Genomic DNA, 22370 nt, shown 5'->3' on the forward strand with positions numbered 1-22370 from the left:
GCAGGAGGAACTGAGTGCTTCTCACCCTAAATAGTCTATGAATTAGTGGTTATAGTGCTCTTAGAAGTAGAAGATTAGGGGTTTCAGTTCATTAATGCCAAGCAAAATTGAATCCAAGTTTCCTATTTCTTGTGTGAATGCCCCAGTTAAAAGCAATTGTATAAAGGTGACCTGGTCTTTCACTACCACTTCCTTCTCCAGGGCCCTGTTTTATAAGAAAGCATCCCAAACCACTTTGATTTTGTCAGTGTATGTTAGACATTAGAGGACATAGGTAAAGAAATATGTGGTTTCTCGATGCTCATTGGGATAGGTGAGGAACAAAATGATGAACTTCTTGAAGTGGGACAGTTCAGGGCATGAGGTGAAGCACAACCTTAGATGCCTGGTGGTCACTAAAATCAAACTGGGAAGTGTCTAATAAGTTTATATTCCTCTAAAGCAGTGGTTCTCAACCTTTTTTTTTTAAATGCTGCATCCCTCATTAGGCGTGAAGCATCCCTTGGAAAATGTCATCTCTTAGTTTTTTTTATTCAGTTTTTGCCTACAGAAAAATAGTACAGCAGTTGCAAAGGACTCGAAGGGTATCTATACACGTGCTCGGGGGGGGGCGCTTTAATTAGAGCGGCTCTGAGAGCCTCTCTAATTAAAGCGCCCACAGCATCATGTATATTCAGCATCCCATGCTTCAAAGTGGCCTGCAGGGGCACTTTAACTAAAGTGGCAGGGATGCTGTGACGTGGAGGCTGTAGGAGCGTGCTAATTAGCATGCTTCAGTAGACTCGTAGCATAGCTCTGTCATGTGTATAGGTGCCAAGATAGACCATAACAGGTCAAAATATTTTTAACACTGTGGATTCCCTATTTGTAATCTCTGGGTTTATCTTGAGAATCATGTTTGCACACCTAATAGTGCTAATATTGCATGGTACTTCGTGGCACCCTTGAAATGATCTCATGGCACTTTCGCTTGCCATGGCACCCTGGTTGAGAATCACTGCCCTAAAGTTAGACAGTTGCTTAATGGGAGCTATTTCCATGGACATTTTGGACTTCTAGATTGTTTATTGGGTTTAAGCCCAAATATATTAACTTGCTCTTGTATAACTTGACCTTGATATATTTGGTGCTACAAAAAAATGAGAAACTTAAAAAAAAAAAAAAAAAAAAAAAAAAAAAAAAAAAAAAAAAAAAAAAAAAAATGTACAAATTAATGTATTTGTTTACCTTACAAATGATTTTGTACCAAGATGGTTACAAAAATAAATTTAGTTTTAATTTAATCATTATGTGTGCTCTACATTTAGAGAGTGAAGCCTGCATTGTACACAGACAGCAAATACAGCATATTTCTAATCACATTTGTTTCTTAAACTATATGTCACACCTTCAGTTCTCTTTTGCCGTTAAAATACATATTTTAACATTTATTCCTCATATATGGCACATCTGTAATGTGCTCTGCAAGTTGATTATGTTTTCTTCTGGGCATTTTATTCTCCAATTCCTGTTTTTTCATAGCAAAATCAGTTGAGTAGATGATGAGAAGAAAGGCTATTGTTAAGGCTAGGCACCTATTACATGCATCTAAAAATGTTATTGTGTTTCTTTTATTTTACAGTTACTAATTTGTCCTCCTGTCACTCGGTTCTTCTATGGACGCAGGGAATGTTTCCATAAACTTCTAATCCAAGGAGACTCTTCAGGGAGACTGTGTATTTGGAGCGTGCCAAATACACTTGAGCAACAAGACATTGCTGAAGGTGATTTGCTGTCTGAACCTTATTAGCTAGCTTCCTCTAAATCAGGGTGTCCAAACTGTGGTATGCGTACCCTGTGGGTAAGCAAGACATCAGCCCCTACCATTGGTGGCAGCAGCAGCAGGTGGCTGGCCCTTGAGGTAGTTATGGCCCGCGTAGGCATAGCCACCTGATGGCCAGTTCCAGGAGCTGCACGTGGTGGTAAGGAGCGGAGTCCCGTTAGTCCACCTCTGTTGCACAGGGCTCTCCGCAGCCCGTGTACAGCTCCCTGGACCTGTGCGCCACTGGGGGGAAGCCCTGCACATTAGAGCCAGCAGTAGGGCTGGGTTCCCTGCCATCATGTGCAACCCCCAGGACTCTACTGGAAGTGGCAGTGAGCCCGCTTCCTACTTCCCGACAGTCCTGGAAGCTGCATGTGAGCCTCATGCAATAGAGGCAGGCTGGTCTGGCTCTGCTTCTTGCTGCTACATGCAGCTTCCAGAACTGGTTAGAGCTGTGTGCTTCCAGGCATCTGCATGGGCCATGAGCACTTTGAAGACCCACTGCCTGCTGCTGCCGCTGCTAGTGCGAAGGGCTGTGTGCCCTGGGGGGGCATGTGGGGAGGTCCCCTACCCTGCCCATAACCCCCAACATATATATACACCCTACACCTCACACTTTCCCCACAAACCCCTCATGCACAATATACTAGAGTAAGATTATTTTTGAACTATTATGCCATCACCTGTGTGTGTCCGTGTGTACATGTGTGTCCGTGTATATGTGTGTGTGTGTGTGTGTGTGTGTGTGTGTGTGTGTGTGTGTGTATATATATGTATATATATATATGTATATACACACACTACACAAATACACACAAATCAAGACACACACACACACACAATATAAATATATATATATATATATATTTTTATATTTTTTGGTAATAAAATTAAAATATTATAGTAGATGTTTGACTTCTAGTGCATGACTTGGTTTTTCTCCAGTTCCAAGATGGCACCCCCCCCCCCGAGGAATAATTTTAGGGGGAAGGGGGGGGACTTTTAGTGGCAAGGGGAGGGACTTCCGGTGATAAAGGTTAGGGGCAGGACTTCCAGTCCCAAGATGGCGACCAGGGGGCAGAATACCTGTCAAGGGGTGGAGCTACCCTTGCAGCCCTTGGCAGCTCACTAAAACTTAAACAGCCCTCCAGCCAAAATAATTGCTCACACCTGCCCTAATAGAACCACTCCTTTTTTCTTTCACACTTTCTGGCTTACCATACTTCTCTCTCCATAGTATATCTAGAAAGAGCTCTAGAGGCCTCCCCTACCTGCAAGCTATGGTAGGGACTTTTTCTGCAGCCTCTGATTGTAGGATGTCTTCACGTGGTAAACCTATGTTGGGAATTATAGTTCTCCCTGGCCAACATAAGGAGAGTCAGCTAAGAAAGTGGGTCCCAGGATAGTGGTGAAATGTAGGCGAGGGGACACAGATTCCACTCCAGCCCTGCCTCCGGGCAAGGAGTAGGTCGGCGGGCTGGCCTTGATAAGTAGACTGAAGCAGCTTTAGAACTTCTACTCCCCACTATACTAGCGTTCCCCATGTCTTTTTGCATTGTTGAAGCATCTGACAGCATCTCATCTGGCTGCTGCTTCCCATGTGCTCCTGGCTGCAAAAGCAGCCAGTCTCCAGGCTCTTTTTTCCTCCTTTGTACAGTGAAGCAGTGGGGAGAGGGGCGTGTGTAGGTGGGAACAGAAGGAGGTCCCTGGCAGCTTAGAAATTGGACATCCATGTGTTATAGATTTCCCCTCTCTCTGCTGCCATTGTTTGTTACTTTTGTTGCCGTTTCAGGCAAGCACCATTGTACAGAAGGAGTAAAGATTATGCAAGTTACTCACAGTTCTATAAAACAGTTTCTCTTTCAGTCATGCCTACAAAAACGTAATTTATAGTTAGAGAAATATGTTGTTTAATAATTTTAAATTATCATATAAATTATCATATCAATTTTAAATTATAAACAAAAAGTATTGTATGTAGATCTTTCTTGCACTGTGCTTGAAAACAGACATTTTTGTTTCTTTAGTTTCTTATGGGTGTTTCGACTTTGAATGAACTAGTTATTTAATCGATGTAATTGGAGCAACAGAAAATATTGTCTTTTTGTTTGCTTTTTACTCACTACATCAGTTCAGTGTTTCAGCAAACTTGGGTTTGAGGTGCTTAGCCATTTCAGTGGTTTGGCTTTCTTTGAACTTTCAATAGCAAATGTACTGGTTGAACGTTTATTTTCTATTTAATTTAAATGGTTTTAAGAATTATAGAAAATGTAGGCTAGCTTAATCTGGTTTACTTGCCTTAATTTTAAGTAGTTGTTTTTTTAATAAAGAAAAATTAATATAAATAAAAAATATAGGGTTTTTTTAACCCAGCTGACTCGCAGTGTTTTTCAGGAGAGTTTTGAAGCTATTAACTGGGTCTGTTTCCCAAATTTAAGTTACGTTGATTATTTCTGCTGAAGTAAGTTTCTCTTCTTGTTTAAACTGGATACATTATTTTTCAGTTCTTCTACCACCCTGTTTAGTGTTTGTATGTGTGTTTATGGCTGCATTTTTGTGGTGGCTAAATTAATTCCACTATCTACTTTGTATTTAATTCATGGGATGATGTTAGTGTTGAGAGAGGGGATTTGGAATTTTATCTAGGAAGCTGCTGAAATAGAAAATAATCTTATTTTTATAACTCTTTTTTTTTAAACAGGGTTGCAAATGACAGTTTCAACTTCCTTGCAAGAAGCTTTTAATAAACTCACTCCCCATCCTGCTGGAATTATTGATCAATTGAGTTTAATACCAAACAGCGGTTAACCGCTCAAAGTTACAGCTAGTGTGTATATTCCAGCACATGGACGCCTGGTTTGTGGTCGTGAAGATGGAAGCATTATTATTGTGCCAGCAACACAAACTGCTATAGTTCAGCTTCTTCAAGGAGAGCATATGTTCAGGAGAGGTATGCAAACAAATATTAGCCATGCAAAGATGATCATCTTCAAGCTACACTGATATATGAAAGACGCTCAGGAGACCAGCACTTTTCAGCACTAAGTCCTCTTACAAATCTGTTTCTAGAATAGGGGTGGAAATGAAGAAGGAACCTTGGTGATCCCCAAATTCTTTTATCTGCAGGGAAGTCTGCTATGTAGATTAAATAGTCTATTTAGTAGAATCGTAATGTTGGGACCTCAAGGCTCGTCTGATCCAACTTCCTTCACAAATTCATGAATGCTATTCCTAAAATATGCTAAAGCATGAACTAGTGTATACTAAAACATACTAACTAGGTACCGGCTTCCATCTTCGTGCCCTAAGCAAGGGAAGGTTGTACGAAGGTTTGAGAATTCTTCCCATCTCTAATGTCCTTGTGCCGATGCAGCAGGCAAGCACAGTTGAGCATTGGGACTCCAAGATGCACATGGAGACTAGAGAAGACACCTTAATGCACTGGTGAACAGGCATGCTTGGGAAAATCTGCCACATCCCTCAAAAGTGTGCTTGACTTACAAGTGGGGGATGTATGAGGAAAAATTCTGTTTTGGAGCACAACTACTGAATATAGCCTGCATAGGAAGCCAGTGTATTAACGCCATTTGGGCCTCGATCTTACCTAATGCTGTTGTGCTTCAGAATTTTGGAACAAATTATTATTGTTTTTAATAGGGATGCACTAATAGAGATTTTTTGGGCCAATAACGATGGCAAATATTTAACGAGCCATATTAGCCGATACAGATCTGATTGCTGATATGTGGCCTGGCAGCATGGCGAGCAGCATTTGTCTGGTAAGTCTGTTGTGGAGGAGGGGGTAAGGGGGGCAATGGAGGCCTCTGCAGTAAGGGAGGGAGTGGGGTTTGGGCAGGGGCAAGTGCTGCACGTTTTAGGTGGGATGGGATGGAGGCACGGCTCATCTGGGGATGGGGGGGTGGGGGATGGTTCCTGCCATTGCATACACCCCAGGAGGCCATAGGGGATGTGTGCTCCCCCTTCCCAGCTCTGCGCATGGTGGGCAGGCTGCTGCTGTGGGCTGGGGCCAGTGGTGGCACTGGGCTCTTCCTGGTGGGCGGGTGCTGGGCTAGGCTCTACTTGGGCTGGGCAGTGGCAGTGCTGCTATGGAGGGTGGGGGTTTACAGTGAATTTTGGGGTGGTTACAGCCCACCCCATAGCACCACTGCTGCCCCACCCCCAAGTGCAGCCCCAGCTCAACCCCCCCACTGGGAGGAGCCTGGTACTGCCCCTAGCCCACAGCAGCATCCTGCCCTTACCCCACTCAGATCCAGGGGGCACATGCTCCCCCCCATGCTCTCCTAGGATGTGTGCGGCACATGGAGCTGCCCCCCTCCCTCCGTGAGTCCCCCGGATGAGCTGCTTACAGGTCTACCCCATGTCCCGCCCCATCCCAGCTGTGGAGTGCCTGCCCCAGCGCCAGCCCCATTCCCTCCCTCACTGTGGGAGGCTCAGTCTGCCCCCCCCATGCCCCTTCCCCCACAACAGACTTGCCAGCTGGACACTGCTCTCCATGCTGCTGGGCTCAGCTCCTGGCCACCTGCATGCTAAGCTGCAGCTGCGCACATGCACATGGCATTTATTGCCGACATTATCGGCCACATCAGCCAAAAACAGCTGATTGCCGATAACGTCAATTTTTCTTTTATTGGTGCCAATGGTATGGGACCAATGTATTGGTGCACCTCTAGCTTTAAATGCTTTCAAGTGCAGGTAAATGAAAAAGCTATTTTACAATCATATTTGTGAAAAGGTCAGCACATTACTTGCCTGTGCTTTATATGTTTTATACAGGTGATGACTGCAAAAAGAGGGTTTAAAAAAAGTGCTTTTTATTAGTTGTCCTTGATGTTTATACCTTTTTTGTCCTTAGAATGCTAATCCAGATGCACATTTCACTGTACCTGTGTGAGCTTTGAGACCGTTTTGCCTTAGCAGTACCTGTGTCGGATATATGCTCCGTTTCTTCTAGTTGTTCATACTGAGGGCATAAAGGGTATCCACACTTCCCAACCCCCCAGTTCCTCGTAACTGTCTTGACTTCAGATAAAGCTGTAATCTCATCAGACTGCATTTTTAGCCTATAGGTGCTCCTAGAATCTGATGTTTTTCCCCCCCCCCCCCCTTTTTTTTTTTTAAACTTTATTTTGGACTTTTTAAAATTTCTTTTGTTTCCCTTATTCTTTCTGTGGAGACAAGAGGATCTTTTGGCCCGTTCCATGTGGTTTCTTATAAGATGAATGAGGCTCCATTTTTCCCCCTTCACTTTGGCTAGAGAGGTCAGTTGTCCTTTGGCTATTTTGTCTGGGTCAGAGATCGGCAACATGTGGCCTGTGGGCTAGATCCAGCTCGTGGAACCACGGAATCCAGCCTGAAGAGCTGCAGGGCTTTTCCCGTGCTCATGCCCATGCTGTGGCTGAGCCATGAGAAGCTGCACCTGAACCACTGTTACTTGTCCCCTCCCCCTGTCTCCCTTCCCCCCTTTTCAAGGCTGCAGTGTGGGCATGGCTTCCAGCCAGAAGGGAGCTGGTCTGCAGCTGTGGGGGGCTGGAAGCTGTGCTCCTGTGGCTGGGTCACCGGGCATTATTGGCCTGGTAGAAATTCAGAATCTCTGAGTGCCTAGGGTCTTTCATTTCATTTTAAAGTGTTCTGAATCTAATTCTCATAGACCCAGTGGCCCACCTCTTGAACTACTGTATTCACTCAAATACAAGATCAGCCCATCTCACCAATCAATGTGGGGTAAAAAGTCCCATGCCTTACATTCGTATACAAGGAAGCCACCTTTAAATACATTGCTGATCTTGCTGTACAAGTAAAAGCAATATCTGCTCCATAATGAGAACCAACCCTGAATTTGATTAAATGCAGCTAGCACTGAGCATGACTATAGAACACATGGCCCATATTAGGCCAACATACTCATGAGAAGCTACCATAGGACTAGGTTAGTGCAGCCTGTCTGAATGAGATATGTGGCAGTGCCCATTGCATCAACTCTTTTTCAAGTTGGGGTAAGCCACTACACTGAATACATTTCAAGTTTGTCTTCACTTCCACAGCTGAGTTGTACCTTTCCTTTCCATTTCTAATGATTCCTGTTTCTTCACCAGCCTTAAATGTCTGGCAAACATCACCAAATAGGGTCACAAACAGTTCAACCAGAATCCCTATATCACCCCTTCTCTCAGCCTGGTGCATATGATTAGTGTGGCGCTGCCCTTCATGAGGGCAGAGACCTGGTTGCCCTGTATCTCATCTGCGTATACATTTTTGGAGAATCTCAGGGCTTGTGACAAAGAACACCCAGTTCCAATCATGAGTGGGGGCTAATTGGCACATAGATCCTTTGTGGGGGACTATCTGGAGTGTACACACATACTGAGCAGTGCTGAGCTGTGGGGTCACCATGGCTTGAAATGCTGTTGACTGTTGAGGCCCAGGCCAATGAACTATGTGGTAAATCATGACTAGAGGTGCACTGATACATCATGTCTGATATTGGATTGGCACCAATATAAAGAAAATTGTTTGTATCGGAAATGTCCTGGTATGGCCGATTAACGTGGCCAATAAATGCCCTGTGCATGTGTGCAGCCACAGTGCAGCATGTAGGCTGAGCGGACCACAGCCCGGCAGCTTGCAGAGCTGCATGCAGCTGGTAAGTCTGTTGTGGTGGGAGGGAAGGGGCATGGAGGGGCAGATCAAGGCTGTTGCACTGAGGGAGGGGCTGCGGCTGGGGCAGGTGCTGCCCAGCTGGGGTGGGCATAGGATGGAGCCGCAACTTGCCCAAGAGGCAGCTTCCGCCACTGTGCGTAATCTGGGAGGACTTAGGGAGTGGGGGGCTTGAGCTTCCAGATCTGCGTGGGGTGAGGCAGGCTGCCAGTGCAGACTGGGGCCAGGGCTCTGCTGGGCTCCTCCTGGTGGGGGTTGGAGTGGGCTGTGCTCAGGGTTGGTGGTGGTGGTGCTGGGAGGGGGTGGGCTTTGGCAAATTTTGAGGAGTCTACAGTCCCAGCCCCGTTGTCCCTCACTGTTGCCACTACCTACCCCAAGCCCAGCCCGGCATAGTCCCAGCCCGCAGCACCAGCCTGCGCCACTTTGCCCCACGCAGATGTGGGTGTCACTCCCCCATGTCTTCCCAGGGTGCATGCAGTGATGGGAGCCCCCCACTCCCCCCAGACAAGCCACTTGTGGCTCTGTCCCATGCCCTGCCCTGCTGTGGCTGGGCAGTGCCTGTCCCAGCCCCAGCCCCACTCCCTCCCCTGTTGCAGGGGCCTCGATCAGACCTCCCCCCCCCCCCCACCCACACACTGCTTCCCTTCCCTCTCCCCTTCCACCACAACAGACTTACCAGCTGGATGCTGCTCTTCAAGCTGCCAGGCTGTGTATCGGAAATCAAATTGGTATCAGCCGATATGCCTCCTTAAAAATCAGCTATCCGTATCGGCCCTAAAAATCTGTATTGGAGCACTGCTAATCATGGCCCTTTTGGCTTTGGACAAATATTGTGCATAGTTTGTAGCGTCTCTAAGTACGTGCTAAAGTGCTACTTAAAAGTATGTTTATGGAATACCTGTGCTAAAACTTGTAGCAGTTGCAAAAATAGTTCAAATGCATCAATTATGGATGAATTAAGTCCATGGGTACTATATGCAAATTTATACAGTTATGTTAATTTCAAGGTCAGTTTTTTTCAGATTTCCTTCCTTCCATCTGTTCAAGGAGAGCAGGGTCTGACAGTAAGGAGGAGGGAAGAAACTGGGAAAGGAGGGTGGGGGGAAGAAGGCAAAGGGACTACCTGACCCCTCAGATTTATTTTCCTTGCTGTACTAGTGAGAGGTTGAAAAAGTCAAGCAAACCTCCAATAATTAGATTTTATACCTGGCAAATTATAACAGATTTATAATTTTTCAGGTATAGAATCTAATTATTGGGGGGTCATTTCATAATCAGGGTCATCTTCTACTTGAGTAATTATGGTAATTGGCAACCTGCTTGTTGTTCCATTTGTATAGAACACTGACTGGTATTCAACCTCTGGCCCATGAGGCGGATCCTGCCTCCAGAGCCATGTCATCTGGCTTATGGGTCTCCCCACGGGTACGGAAACTTGGTAGTGGAGAGCTGTGTGAGCATTAATTGCCTTTCCCCTGCTGCCCAGTTTCCCATGTTTTTCTCCTTTAGGGAAGAATCCCTTTTTAAAGTTTGTTCATGACCCTTTCGTATGTTTTTGCAATCCACTTCTGGGTCACAACCCATGGGTTGAGAAATGCTGGTCTACAAGACCCTTGATGAGAAGGGTGGAGAGATGCAGGTGCTGACAGCTGTGTACAGTGACTTATCTCCATGTTAAATTTCAAACTCTTCGGCATGAAAATGCAAAATACAATGCACTGACTAAAACAATATGGCATCATCCCTAGTGTGGCTGGGACATAGTCACACACATAATATATATGAATATTGTGTATTTGTTCAAGTTTCCAGAAGTCTGGGTTTTATGATGATGAAGGTGTTTTCCTTCTGACAGCCTCCTTATATAGATCATTCTGTTGTCATTTTCTCATTTAAGGGTAAAAAACAATTGTTTTTAGCTTTTTTCACTCTTTGGAGTTAAAAAAAAAAAAAAAAAGAAAAAAAAAAGTCGAGAAGAGTTCAGTGCAAGCAGAAAATGTAAAATGTCATGAATATTTAAAAACAGGAACGAAAATTCACATACAACTTAACAATAGTTCCTGCCATTTTTTAATTCTGTTTTAAAATGTGAAACAGAAATGTAAAACCTATTATTTAATATATGTGAATTAATGGTTTGTTTTATTTTAAACCTGCTTCTTTTTTCCCCTTTTTTAATTTTCTAGGTTGGCCACCTCACAGAGCTCTTAGAGGTCATCGTAACAAAATCACGTGTTTACTGTACCCTCATCAGGTTTCATCTCGTTATGACCAAAAATATTTGGTATCAGGTGGTGTGGATTTTTCAGTCATTATATGGGACATATTTTCTGGCGAAATGAAACATATTTTCTGCGTGCATGGCGGAGAGATAACGCAGCTCCTAGTTCCACCGGAAAACTGTAGTGTAAGTGTAACTAACTAAATACATGCTTGTATCATAAATACAATCTTCTTTCAAAACTTATATAAATAGAATCCTTCTAAAGATTGTGAATATACACTGATACGTTGGAGAAAACACAAAGGATTTATGCTTTGGGTGGCTTATGTTGGCCAAAGCATAATTCCCTGACATTTAAAAGAAGTTAACTTCTGAGTTAGAAACAAAACAAACTACCCTGTGACTTCGATTTTTAGCTCATTGGACAGTTAAGAGTAGTTTAAGCAATGCTTTATTTCTTTTTAAAAGTCAGTTGGTTTTCTGTCTAATACATAGCATCAGCAGTGAGCCATATGTTCTGTAAGAACCATGAAGACAAAGTCCCAACTGGTGGTAAGAGGGGAAACAATAATGCCTGTCAGTTTAGTACGCAACTTGGTTGTTCTGTAATTTATTTTTTTTGCTAAAGTCTGTTTATCTTGCATTTCTATGTTTATGATATTAAAGCCCTTTGACATGGGTGTTAAGAGAGGCTGCAAAGGAGGTGCTGATGGTAATGAAATGTGAACATGGCCCCAGGTCAGGAGAAAGCAGAGAGACAGGAGTGGTAAAGCACAGAGAGGGTGGTTACTTGTGCAGCTCTTATGGTGGGTAGGTACATGACTATTCAATCTTGTTACTTTATTATCTCATGCTAACCATATTTTGCTCGAAACACTTTCTGTCAATATCATGTTGCTTTTGTTTTAAAAACTGAAATTTAATCTACGCTTCTATAATCGCATGCATTCCTTGATACCCTGCAATATGTAGGTTGTACTGTTGATATTTTTGTCTTCCCTAGTGTGCATTAGAATTGATTAGTAACACAGTAGAACCTTGCTAGCTCACATTAATGAACTGGGAGTACTGTTGCAAATTACTGTTCTTAAAATTAAAAACAAGTTTCTGAAGTATCTTTGGTGAGTACTGAAGCTGGGTTTTACTTGAACCTGTGATCAGCCAGAATATGGTATTGCATGCTAAATTATACGTTAGGAAGACTTAGTAGAATAATGCTTCACTCTTAGATCAATGACAGTAGAGGCAAAGGTTTGTCTACGGATCTATCCTCAGGACCAAACTCTGAATTCTGTCTTAATTGCTACCTTAAAGTTAGACTCGGGGGCAAAAGGGCACTTATTTATAATCTGACTTATTTTTTATTGACAGTAATGCTAATATACCTTCCGTGCTTTGACCATCCTGCTTTCCTCACTCATCGCTGTATATGCCCCAGCTTTGGTGCTTTTTCTATCTTTGTAATCTGCAAGCCTGCTTACTCTTTCCATCCTCATGCTTGTTCTTACTACCTCTCCTTTGACAATTTATAGAATGTAGGTGTCAAGTCTGTGGCCCTGGGGCTCTTGATTCTTGTTTCTGAAAGAAGTTTTGTTCAGAAGGAAATACGTTCTGTGTATGGACATTCATTTCTACTGAAAGAAATTTCTTCTGGTAGAAAAATAACTTGGGACCTGGACTGTATAGATGGTCCTTCAGTGCTACGGCTGGAGAGCTTCACAGGCAAGCATTCCAGCAAGGGGGCACTAGAGAACTGTTCCCTGAGCCGCCCCTTTTCCTAGGGAGCCCATTAAGTGTCTCTTCTCTTCTCTGTTGTCTGGGAAGAGAGCTGTCTGTTAAATGGAAGCTAGCAGCTGCTGAGAAGCAACAGTTGCCATAGATATCCTGGAAGGGTCCCCACCCCAGGAGAATGCTCCGTATCCCACCAGTCGCTGATTGGCAGGAGAGGGCACATTCTCCCATGGTAGAGATGTCCCCTCTTTGAAAAATTTAAAAAAAATTAGCACTAAATATGGTCTCCTTTTTCATCTTTATTTAAATATAGTCTCCTTTTAGTCTCCTATTCATCTTTATTTAATTGTAATAACTATGGTAAATTAGGGTCTTCATATTGCTGTAAATACCCAATCTATTTTTTTTTAAACCACAATTTATCTATCCTGTGAAGGATGATCTACTGCTTCTTTCAATTAAACATGACAAAAATTAAGGGTAGCCATGTGTTTGTATCTTCTCAGTTTTTAAAGCTCCTCAGCCTTCCCCTTGAAGGAATGTATTTTGTAGGCTCTAGGAATAAGCAAGTTGTGGAGAAAACTATACTTTCTTATACTGCAAGGTTTTACTCTCTGAATCGGTTATCTGAATTTCATCTAACACTTAAAACCATACACTAGAAAATTATTGTTTATTGATCTGCATAATTTTAAATCCTCCTTTAAAAAATGCTAAAAAATAATCCCTAGTCTTCCTTTTTCTTTGAGTAAGCTTTTATGGCCAGATTTAAGAACCCTTGGAGAAACCAGCTGGCAGTGCAACTGCTGCCAGCTTGAAAGCAGTGCAGATGAGTTACCATAATAATTAAGCTTTTTTGTTACAGTTCTGTTTTTTCCTCCAGAGTTTAAAACTGGCATCCTTTTCAGAAAAGCACACAGTATATTTATTTGTCTTATCAGCTTTGCTTCAAATGGTAATTTACCAAGTGGAAGAATTACTTCTACCTTAATGACCTGTTCAGTTGTTCTGGTAGTTTAGAACATATCAGTAGATGTGCTTAAAGACCAAAGAGCCTGGATGATACTTAAAAAGCGAAGAACACAATCTGAGCATGTTTGCTAAATCCCAAGCAAACATTCCTCTGAGCACATGAGAGCTAGCCACATTATGTGCTGATTATTGAATTACTGTCTCTGCTCACTAGGTTCAATAAAACCTCACCTAACTCCTGACCAGAACGCTTATTTAGTATACTGTATATGCAGGTTATACTTCATGCCATGTTTAGTGAGAAGTGCTTGTTTCTTTCTGTAGAAGGCTTTTTAAAAATCTAACCGAGACCCATAGTATCCAGTGAAGCACTGCTTCTTTCACTTGAGAAGTAGATCACTAATATATTTTTCACAGGTGGATTATTTTTTTCTCATATTTTAGTTTTCAAAAGTAATTACACTTTACAGGGTAACTGAGGGAGAATAATTATAAGCATAGATTTTTGTCTGTGATGCATATTAATGTATAGTAAAATGTTATAAACATATGGGCATAAAGTAAAGTTAATTAAATATTCCTGTATTTAAATAGTGCCACCATTACCTTTATACCAGAGCTGTCCAACTTCTGGGTTGCTGGGGGGCTTCAGACCTGATATAAGGCAATGTGACTTTCCTATCAAGCCCCCTTCTTCTTCCTCCCTCCTCCACACACATACCCCACCCCCCCGATGTACTATGCAAGCTTTCTTCTTCCCTCCCTTTCCTCTCCAAACACTTACTCCTTTCTGTCACTTTACACAAATAATTCTATGGACTATTTGTATAAGTAAACATTTATAGGATCAAGACCTGAATGTGGATGATGATACTCTTTCTGTTTTCCATTTTCATGAAACTATTTTTAAATAGCTTTTAAAATAACTGAATCACAAAAGTAAGCTGTAGAGGGCACTCTTGCATACATGAATTAGCAAATATATATCATTCTAAGTAAAGAACCTCTATTTTGGAGGAAAACCCTTTTTTAAATAAAATTTAAATCTGATTTACATTCTGCATACTTAGATAGAATACTTTGAATCAATTAGTAAAGCTTATACTTGGTTAACTTTTGTGGAGTGTATATTTTGCTTTTCTTTTTAGTAGTCTTATGTTGACTAGCACTTGTCTTAGCTCCTAAAAAGAATGGTAATCAAAGAAGTACTTTCCCATGCTTTCCATATGTTAAGTTGTACATTGATGAACAATTTGTTGTTGTTTCTAAAAGGACAGTAGCACCCCATGCCTTGTCCTGTCAAATGTTAATGAAGGTATTCAAGGCACAGTTACTGTCAATATTTTAGAACAAGTCAAAACAACAGTGAAACTAATCATGTATATTTTCCTTCATTTCCAACCGGTCAGGGCATTATATTAATGCAAGGTCTATATGCTTTAGAATCCTGCTCTGTGGTCTATATATCTATACTTTTGATGCCTATTTAGCACTGGGCATGATTTTCCTAATGTATGCTTGTATATAACTTTGATATCACTGTAAGATTGTGGATTTCATAGTGCCTTGGTCATGTGTTGTGCTTTTGAGGCGTTAAAGAATTCATGGGGCATATTCTTTCTCCCATTGAAGCTGATGTGAAAACTCTGTTTGGATCAGAATATAGCTCATCTGGTACACTTTCATTGTGCTAGTTTAACAGTTGCAGAATTTGGTATTTATTGAAAAGAAGATAATATCTTTGTATGATTCAGAACTTTTGATAGAGGTGATGTCTTTTATTAGACCAACTAGATTTTTGCAAAAAAAAATCTTTATTTGCCAGCTTTCAGGCACAAGCACCCTTCTTCAGGCGTAGGAGAAAAGATTGTAAAAGTTCTCCTAGGTAGAAATGAAAGTTCCTATTTCATAGGAGAGTTGAAGGTGTGGTAAAATCTCGTGTTTGGAACAGTTCATTTTATGCGGATTAGGCTCAGAGAAAAGTTGGAATAGTCTGTTTACCTCGAAGTTGTTTGGTGGCAAGCAGGAGGTAGAATAATATTTCCTTCTGGTTATGATGTTTCATATTTTACATAACCCTTTGGTTATGATTGCATTTTGGAAGTTGTTGATGATTTTGGGCTGAGGGTTCATTTCTATACTAGTAGAATTCATGATTCAATATCTCCAGATGCTATTGTAAAATTACCTCAGTCTAATTAGTATGTGTTTCTATTGTGTTCCTTTAGCTGTGTTTTTGGATGGATTAAATTGAAACCATCTTTTTATAATATTAAATGCATAATATTAACCTAAAATACTAAAATAACTCATATCCCATAAATACTTTTATTTGACACTGCGATCTTTGGACTTCCCACTGAGTCGGTCTGAATCAATCCTATGCACAAGTCTTCATAAGTATTGTGCCTTAAGTCTATATTCAGAAAAGTAATTTAAATGGGCTCTTGAAATTTAACAAATGCTTCATTCTTTGCTGAGCCTGAATTTGATTCTATGTTGTGTGCTATAACAAATACTAATTGGATAAATTATTACTGTGTTTGAATTGTTATTAGTAAAGTGGATGTAAAAACATAATATGATGAATGCAGTTTTTAAATTATTTGATTTATTGATTAGTTACAAAGCCACAGTTTTGTGCTTTCAGTTATTGTGATAGTAAGAAAAATCACAGCTTATGCTAATAGAAAATAAGGTATTGACTTAATGGTTTTTCTTGCAAAAAATACTGTTTTGAAAAGTCAACTAAATACAAAATGAAACTTGAAGAATATTAGATGCCTGTTCTGATAGAAATGTCCTTCAAAATCTTTAGCTTGTATTGGGTATATTCTGGCCATTTAAAATGATTAAATAAATAAATAAAGTAGAGATGAAGTCTTCCTAGTAGTAGTATGGACTTAAACTATGTCTGTACAAGCAGAGCTCAGTTGAAATCAGTGGCACAGACTTGCTGCAGGACTGCAGGCAGTGTCTTTCATTGTGTTGGGTAAGCTATTTCATTACAGGAAAATGATGAAGAACAACATAAAGTAAGAATAAATAACCCTGCTCAGGTTCCTAATAATGAAAGAGAGAAAAAATATTAATGTTGTTATCCGAGCCATAAGACTAAGTCACAGAAAGCAGCAAGTCAACTTTTTGCATGAACTGTTTATTGGGGTCCTGAACAGGGTGGAATCGGATCACATTTAGGTGTCTAAGTCCACTTAGGTGGAATAGGATCTTACATTTGGCATCATTTCTATAAAACATAAATTTTTATTATCCAACATGTACCTTGGGTGTTCTTATAAAAAGTGTCACAGAAGTCAAAGTAATAGGTACATGATTAATACATATATATGATTTATTTTTGTCTTCAGGCAAGAGTCCAGCACTGCATTTGCTCTGTTGCCAGTGACCACTCAGTAGGACTTCTGAGTCTACGAGAGAAAAAATGCATCATGCTTGCTTCTCGTCATCTTTTCCCTATTCAAGTAATTAAGTGGAGACCTTCAGATGATTACCTGGTGGTAGGATGTTCAGATGGATCTGTGTATGTCTGGCAAATGGACACTGGTAAGAAGAAATACAAGTGCATGGAAAAAATATTCCTTTATTGAGGGCTAAATTCTGTCTGAGACGTGCTGGTAGTTCTGTATGACTTTACATCTCAGAGCAAATAATTATAGATTCTTTACCATGAATTTATCTTTAGGAAATATGACTTTCAAATATATGAAGTGTTCCTAAGAATTTTTAGTGTTGGTAGCTTTTAAATACAGTCAGCAGTTGAAATTAACTTGATTATATTTAGAGAAATATAATTAGCCTTGGGATTTTTTCCCCAGTTATTTTCTCACTTGTCTTTAGGAAGATCAGTTAACACACTTGAACTGGCAGCTGCTGAAGACACAGACTTAAGTATTACTGTTTGTTCTCAAAGGAAGAAGCATGCTATAGAAGCTAAAGCAAAGAAGCTGTAATCTGAGGGGGTTTTCCTTCCTAGTTGTACCATTGATTGCCTCTGTGACTGTTGGCAAGTGATTGAACTTTTCTCTGCTTCAGTCCCCGCATCTGTAAAGTGGGAAATAATTATATTTACTTACTCACAGGGTATTTTAAGACTTCAGTAGTTTTGTAAAGTGCCTTAGGATCCTCTGAAGTACTATTTATATATATTTAACTGAACCAAAGATGTCAAATTTAAGATGATTCTCCCCCGCTCCAATAATTGTATTCCATACATAGAAAATTATAAATGAATTAATTTTTTCCATGTATAGAATCTAATTGTTGGAGGTTGTCTTAAATTCATCTGCTCCATGTGGCAGATGAAAGCAGCAACAGGAAGTGAAGGGCCATACCCTGGTGCCTTACCACCCTTGCGTACCCATACCCCTTGCTGCCTTTGCCCCCCCCAATGCCTGCCCCTCTGTTGCCTGTTCCCACTTGCTTTACACTAGTTTTTGCCCTCCCTACCACTGGTTGTCTGTGCCTACTGCCAGCTGCCTGCTTCCCTTACCGCTTGACCACCACTCCAAATGCCACTCTTCCCCCCCCCCCCCCCCCCCCCCCCCCCCCCCCCCCCCCTGTCCCTCTGCCACTTACCTTCTGCAGCTGCTTTGGCTCTGGCTTCAGCACCGTCACTAGAGGCCTGACCCCAGCCCAGCCAGGCAACATCAGTGGCAGCAGCTTCAGCCCTGGCTGGGTTGAGGGTGTTTTACTACCCTCCCAGTGAGACAGTTCTTCTTAATATCTAACCTCAACTTCCCTTGCTGCAACTTGAGACCATTGCTCCTTCTGTCATCACTGTGAGATCAGTCTAGCTTCATCCTCTTTCAAACCTTGCTTCAGGTAGTGGAAGGCTGCTGTTAAATCCCCTCTGTCTCCTGTTTTCTAGACTAAATAAGCCCAGTTCCCTCAGTCTTTCCTCATAAGTCATTTCTCCCAGCCCCCTCACCATTTATGTTGTCCTCTGCTGGGCTCTTTCCAAATTTGTCAACATCCTTTCTGTAGTGGGGGGCCCAAACCTGGACACAGTACTCCAGATGTGGCCTCCCATTGCTGAACAGAGGGGAATAATCACTTCCCTTGACCTACTGGCAACACACCTACCAGTGCAGCCCAATATGCAGTTAGCCTTCTTGGCAACTGGGGCACACTGTTGGCTCATATTCAGCTTATTGTCCACAGTAACCCCCAGGTCTTTTCTGCAGAGCTGCTGCCCAGCCCGTCAGTCCCAGCCTGTACTGGTGCATGGGATTGTTCTGTCCTAAGTGCAGGACTTCGCACATGTCTTTGAACCTCATGAGATTCCTTTCGGCCCAGTCCTCCAATTTGTTTAGGTCACTGAATCGTAGACTTACTTTCCAGCATATCTACTACTCCCTCCACCTTGGTGTCATCTGCAAACTTGCTGAGGGTGCACTCTGCCATCTTCCTTATCGTTGGTGAAGTCATTGAACAAAACCGGCCAGTCACTTTGTCATAGAAGGCAGTCAGGTTGGTCAGGCATGACTTGTCCCTGGTGAATCCATGCTGACTGTTCCTAATCACCTTCTTCTCCAAGTGTTTAGAAATGGATTCTTTGAGGATCTGCTCCATGATTTTTCCAGGGACTGAGGTGAGGCTGACTGGTCTGTAGTTCCCTGGATCCTCCTTTTTCTCTTTCTTAAAGATGGGTACTATGTTTGCCCTTTTCCAGTCATTTGAGACCTCTCCTGATTGCCATGTGTTTTCAAAGATGATGGCCAATGGCTCTGCAGCCACATCAGCCAACTCCCACAGCACCCTCAGGTGCACCCCATCTGGCCCCATGGACTCATACACATCCAGCTTTTCTAAGTAGTCCCTAACCTGTTCTTTCATCCGTGAGGGCTGCTTACCACCTTGCCAACCTGTGCTGCCCAGTGCAGTAGTCTGGCCACATCAGCCAACTCCCACAGCACCCTCAGGTGCACCCCATCTGGCCCCATGGACTCATACACATCCAGCTTTTCTAAGTAGTCCCTAACCTGTTCTTTCATCCGTGAGGGCTGCTTACCACCTTGCCAACCTGTGCTGCCCAGTGCAGTAGTCTGGGAGCTGACCTTGCCTATGAAGACTGAGCTGAAAAAAGGCATTGAGCACTTCAGCCTTTTCTGCATCCTGTCACAAGGTTGCTTCCCCATTCAGTAAGGGACCCACACTTTCCCTGATTCTCCTCTTGCTACCAACGTACAATGGAGTCGCATCTTACGCGGGGGTTAGGTTCTAAAGTCAGTGGGTAAGGTGAAAATCGTGTATAGTCAAAATTACCCGGTCCCAGCTTGGCTACTGGTGCCTCTTGGGTCTAGGGGACACCTGGGGTCCCCCTGTGGCCGATCTGATTACCAAGCGGGGGAGGCCCTCTGTTGCTCCCTGGAGGACCTGGAAGTGGACCGGAATGGCGGGTGGAATCTCCTGCACTATTTAAATTGTTATTTTTCTCTCTTTTTTTGCCTAGCGCATATAGTTGAATTTGTGCAAGTGAAATGTGTGTATGATGCGACTCCACTGTACTTGTAGAAACTCTTCTTGTTTGCCTTCACATACTTGCTAGCTGCAATTCCAATTGCGCTTTGGACTTCCTGATTTCATCCCTGCATGTCTGAGCCAATGCTCTTATATTCTTGCTAGTTATTTGTCCAAGTATATATTAAAGAATGCAAGTAAACTGTACAAACTTTCAGCTACTAGGTCTATTTTCACATCACCACCCACCTTCCTATTGGTTCCAGTTACATTTCAGGAGAGCTTACTTTAAACATTCCTTTCCATTTTCTAGAGTAATCCATACTTCCTTTGCAGTTAAACTATCACTTTTTTTTCCCATCAGGACCCACAAAAGCTAAAGTAACAGATGCTGCTATTGAATATTTTTTCTTTTCCCATTTTGTGCTTAAACACCCAAGCCAATTATTCCTTTGAAGCCGGGCATTAAATGGACTTCAGTGACAGATTCAGGATAATAACAGTTTTATATATTTTAATTTCTTATTTTCATTGATCTTCACTTTACATACTGGTAACTCAATTTGCTACAACATACCTAGATTTTCCATACATTATGTTGCCCATTCTGTTATGTAAAACACATTCCTAGACTCCTTAAGTCTTCTCAAAGAATTTAAAGCTGTAATTTTGAGTATTATTCATCTTCTAGTTAAAAACTCTTACGTGCCAGATTTTCTTGAATCCAAGATGAAGGTTTCTTTTCCCCCAGTCAAAAGTGGGTGGAGGAAGCCTTGGCATAGAGATGAATACTAGTCTGGGGTAGGTAACAGCTCAGCTCCAGCTTTGGTCCTGGATCCAGGACTGAACTGCTGTCTGCTCCAGGTTGGAGTGGCTTGTATGGTTGAGGAAGGGGTGCACATGTCTCATATGGCATAGGGGAGACTGTGTAGCCCTATGGGGTCAGGCCAACTCTCAGGATCTCAATATTGTGCTGTTAGACAGGAGAGTGTGACACAATTGCACATATACAAACACACAAATCAGTTAGGTGCATACACATGCACACACTACCAGCTCAGGCACATACACTTCCAAACCAGCCTAGGGACATGCATACCTATCACCAATTCAAACGCATACACTATACACCCCAAAAGTTAGACAAAAATCAATTGTCCATACCCGCACGCTCAGTACACATACACAGATCACTAATTTATATATCATACAGACAATGACACACACACACACACACTCTCTCTCTCTCTCTCTCTCTCTCTCTCCCCACCTACACATAAATAAGTTCCTAACCTGGATGGCACAGTATGTATGTGTGTGCTTGGGATACCTGGGATATTTGAGGGAAGGTGAGAGAGAGAGAGAGTTTCATAGTAGGTAGGGTCAGGAGGGACTTGATCAGATCATCTAGCCTGACCCCCTGTCACAGGCAGGAATGAATGATGCTGTGCAAGAGGCTCTCATGTGGCAAGAAAATCCTATTGTGCCGAGGCACCAAAAATCACTGCCCCTGAGAAGGTGGTTCCAGATTTTGGCCACCCTAACTGTAAAATATTGCCTTCTGATCTCTAACCTAAACCTATTCTCCATCAGCTTATTACCATTGTTCCTTGTCACCCCAGGTGGTGGTGGGGAGAAAAGGGCTCTACCTATTTGCTATTGATCCGCCCTGATGAGTTTTTGTAGGCAGTCACCAGGTCTCCCCTCAGCTTCCTCTTGCTGAGGTTGAACAGGTTCAGGTCCTTCAGTCTCTCCTCGTAGGGCCTGTCCTGCTGCCCTCTCACCAAGTGGGTGGCCCTCCTCTGAACCTTCTCCAGGCTGGCCACATTCCTTTTGAAGTGCGGCGCCCAGTACTTCATAGATTTCATAGACATTAGGGCTGGAAGGGACCTCGGAAGATCATCAAGTCCAGCCCCCCGCCCAAAGGGCAGGAAGTCAGCTGGGGTCATAGGATCCCAGCAAGATAAGCATCCAGTTTCATCTTGAAGGTGTTCAATGAAGGCGCTTGAACCACCTCCGGTGGCAGGCTGTTCCAGACCTTGGGGGCTCGGACAGTAAAGAAGTTCTTCCTTATGTCCAGCCTGAAACGATCTTGAAGTAGTTTGTGACCATTCGACCTCGTCATCCCTTGGGGCGCTCTGGTGAACAAACGTTCCCCCAGATGCTGGTGGTCACCCCTGATAAACTTGTAGGTGGCCATCAGATCACCCCTAAGCCTGCGCTTTTTCAGGCTAAAGAGCCCCAGGGCTCTCAGCCTGTCATCGTAGGGTCTGCTTCCCTGACCTCTGATCATGCACGTGGCTCTTCTCTGGACTCTCTCAAGCTTCTCCACATCCTTTTTGAATTGTGGAGCCCAAAACTGGACACAGTACTCCAGCTCCGGCCTCACTAAGGCCGAGTACAGGGGGAGAATGACGTCCCGGGATTTGCTTGAGAAGCATCTATGGATGCAAGCCAGCGTTTTGGTCACTTTACTAGCCGCCGCAT

The 22370-nt window shown here is 42.7% G+C and overlaps 1 protein-coding gene across 1 annotated transcript in view; it reads left to right on the forward strand.

The window, feature by feature from the left end:
• Window positions 1-22370, forward strand: part of WDR7 (WD repeat domain 7) — a 312876-nt gene that overhangs the window by 17272 nt on the left and 273234 nt on the right. Inside the window, 4 exon segments of the mRNA XM_025198163.1 lie at window positions 1622-1763; window positions 4503-4751; window positions 10663-10883; window positions 16772-16967. Of these exon segments, the coding sequence (XP_025053948.1) occupies window positions 1622-1763; window positions 4503-4751; window positions 10663-10883; window positions 16772-16967 (808 nt within the window).

The sequence above is a fragment of the Alligator sinensis genome, unplaced genomic scaffold (assembly GCF_000455745.1).
Source record: "Alligator sinensis unplaced genomic scaffold, ASM45574v1 scaffold701_1, whole genome shotgun sequence".
In the NCBI taxonomy this organism is placed as follows: domain Eukaryota; kingdom Metazoa; phylum Chordata; order Crocodylia; family Alligatoridae; genus Alligator; species Alligator sinensis.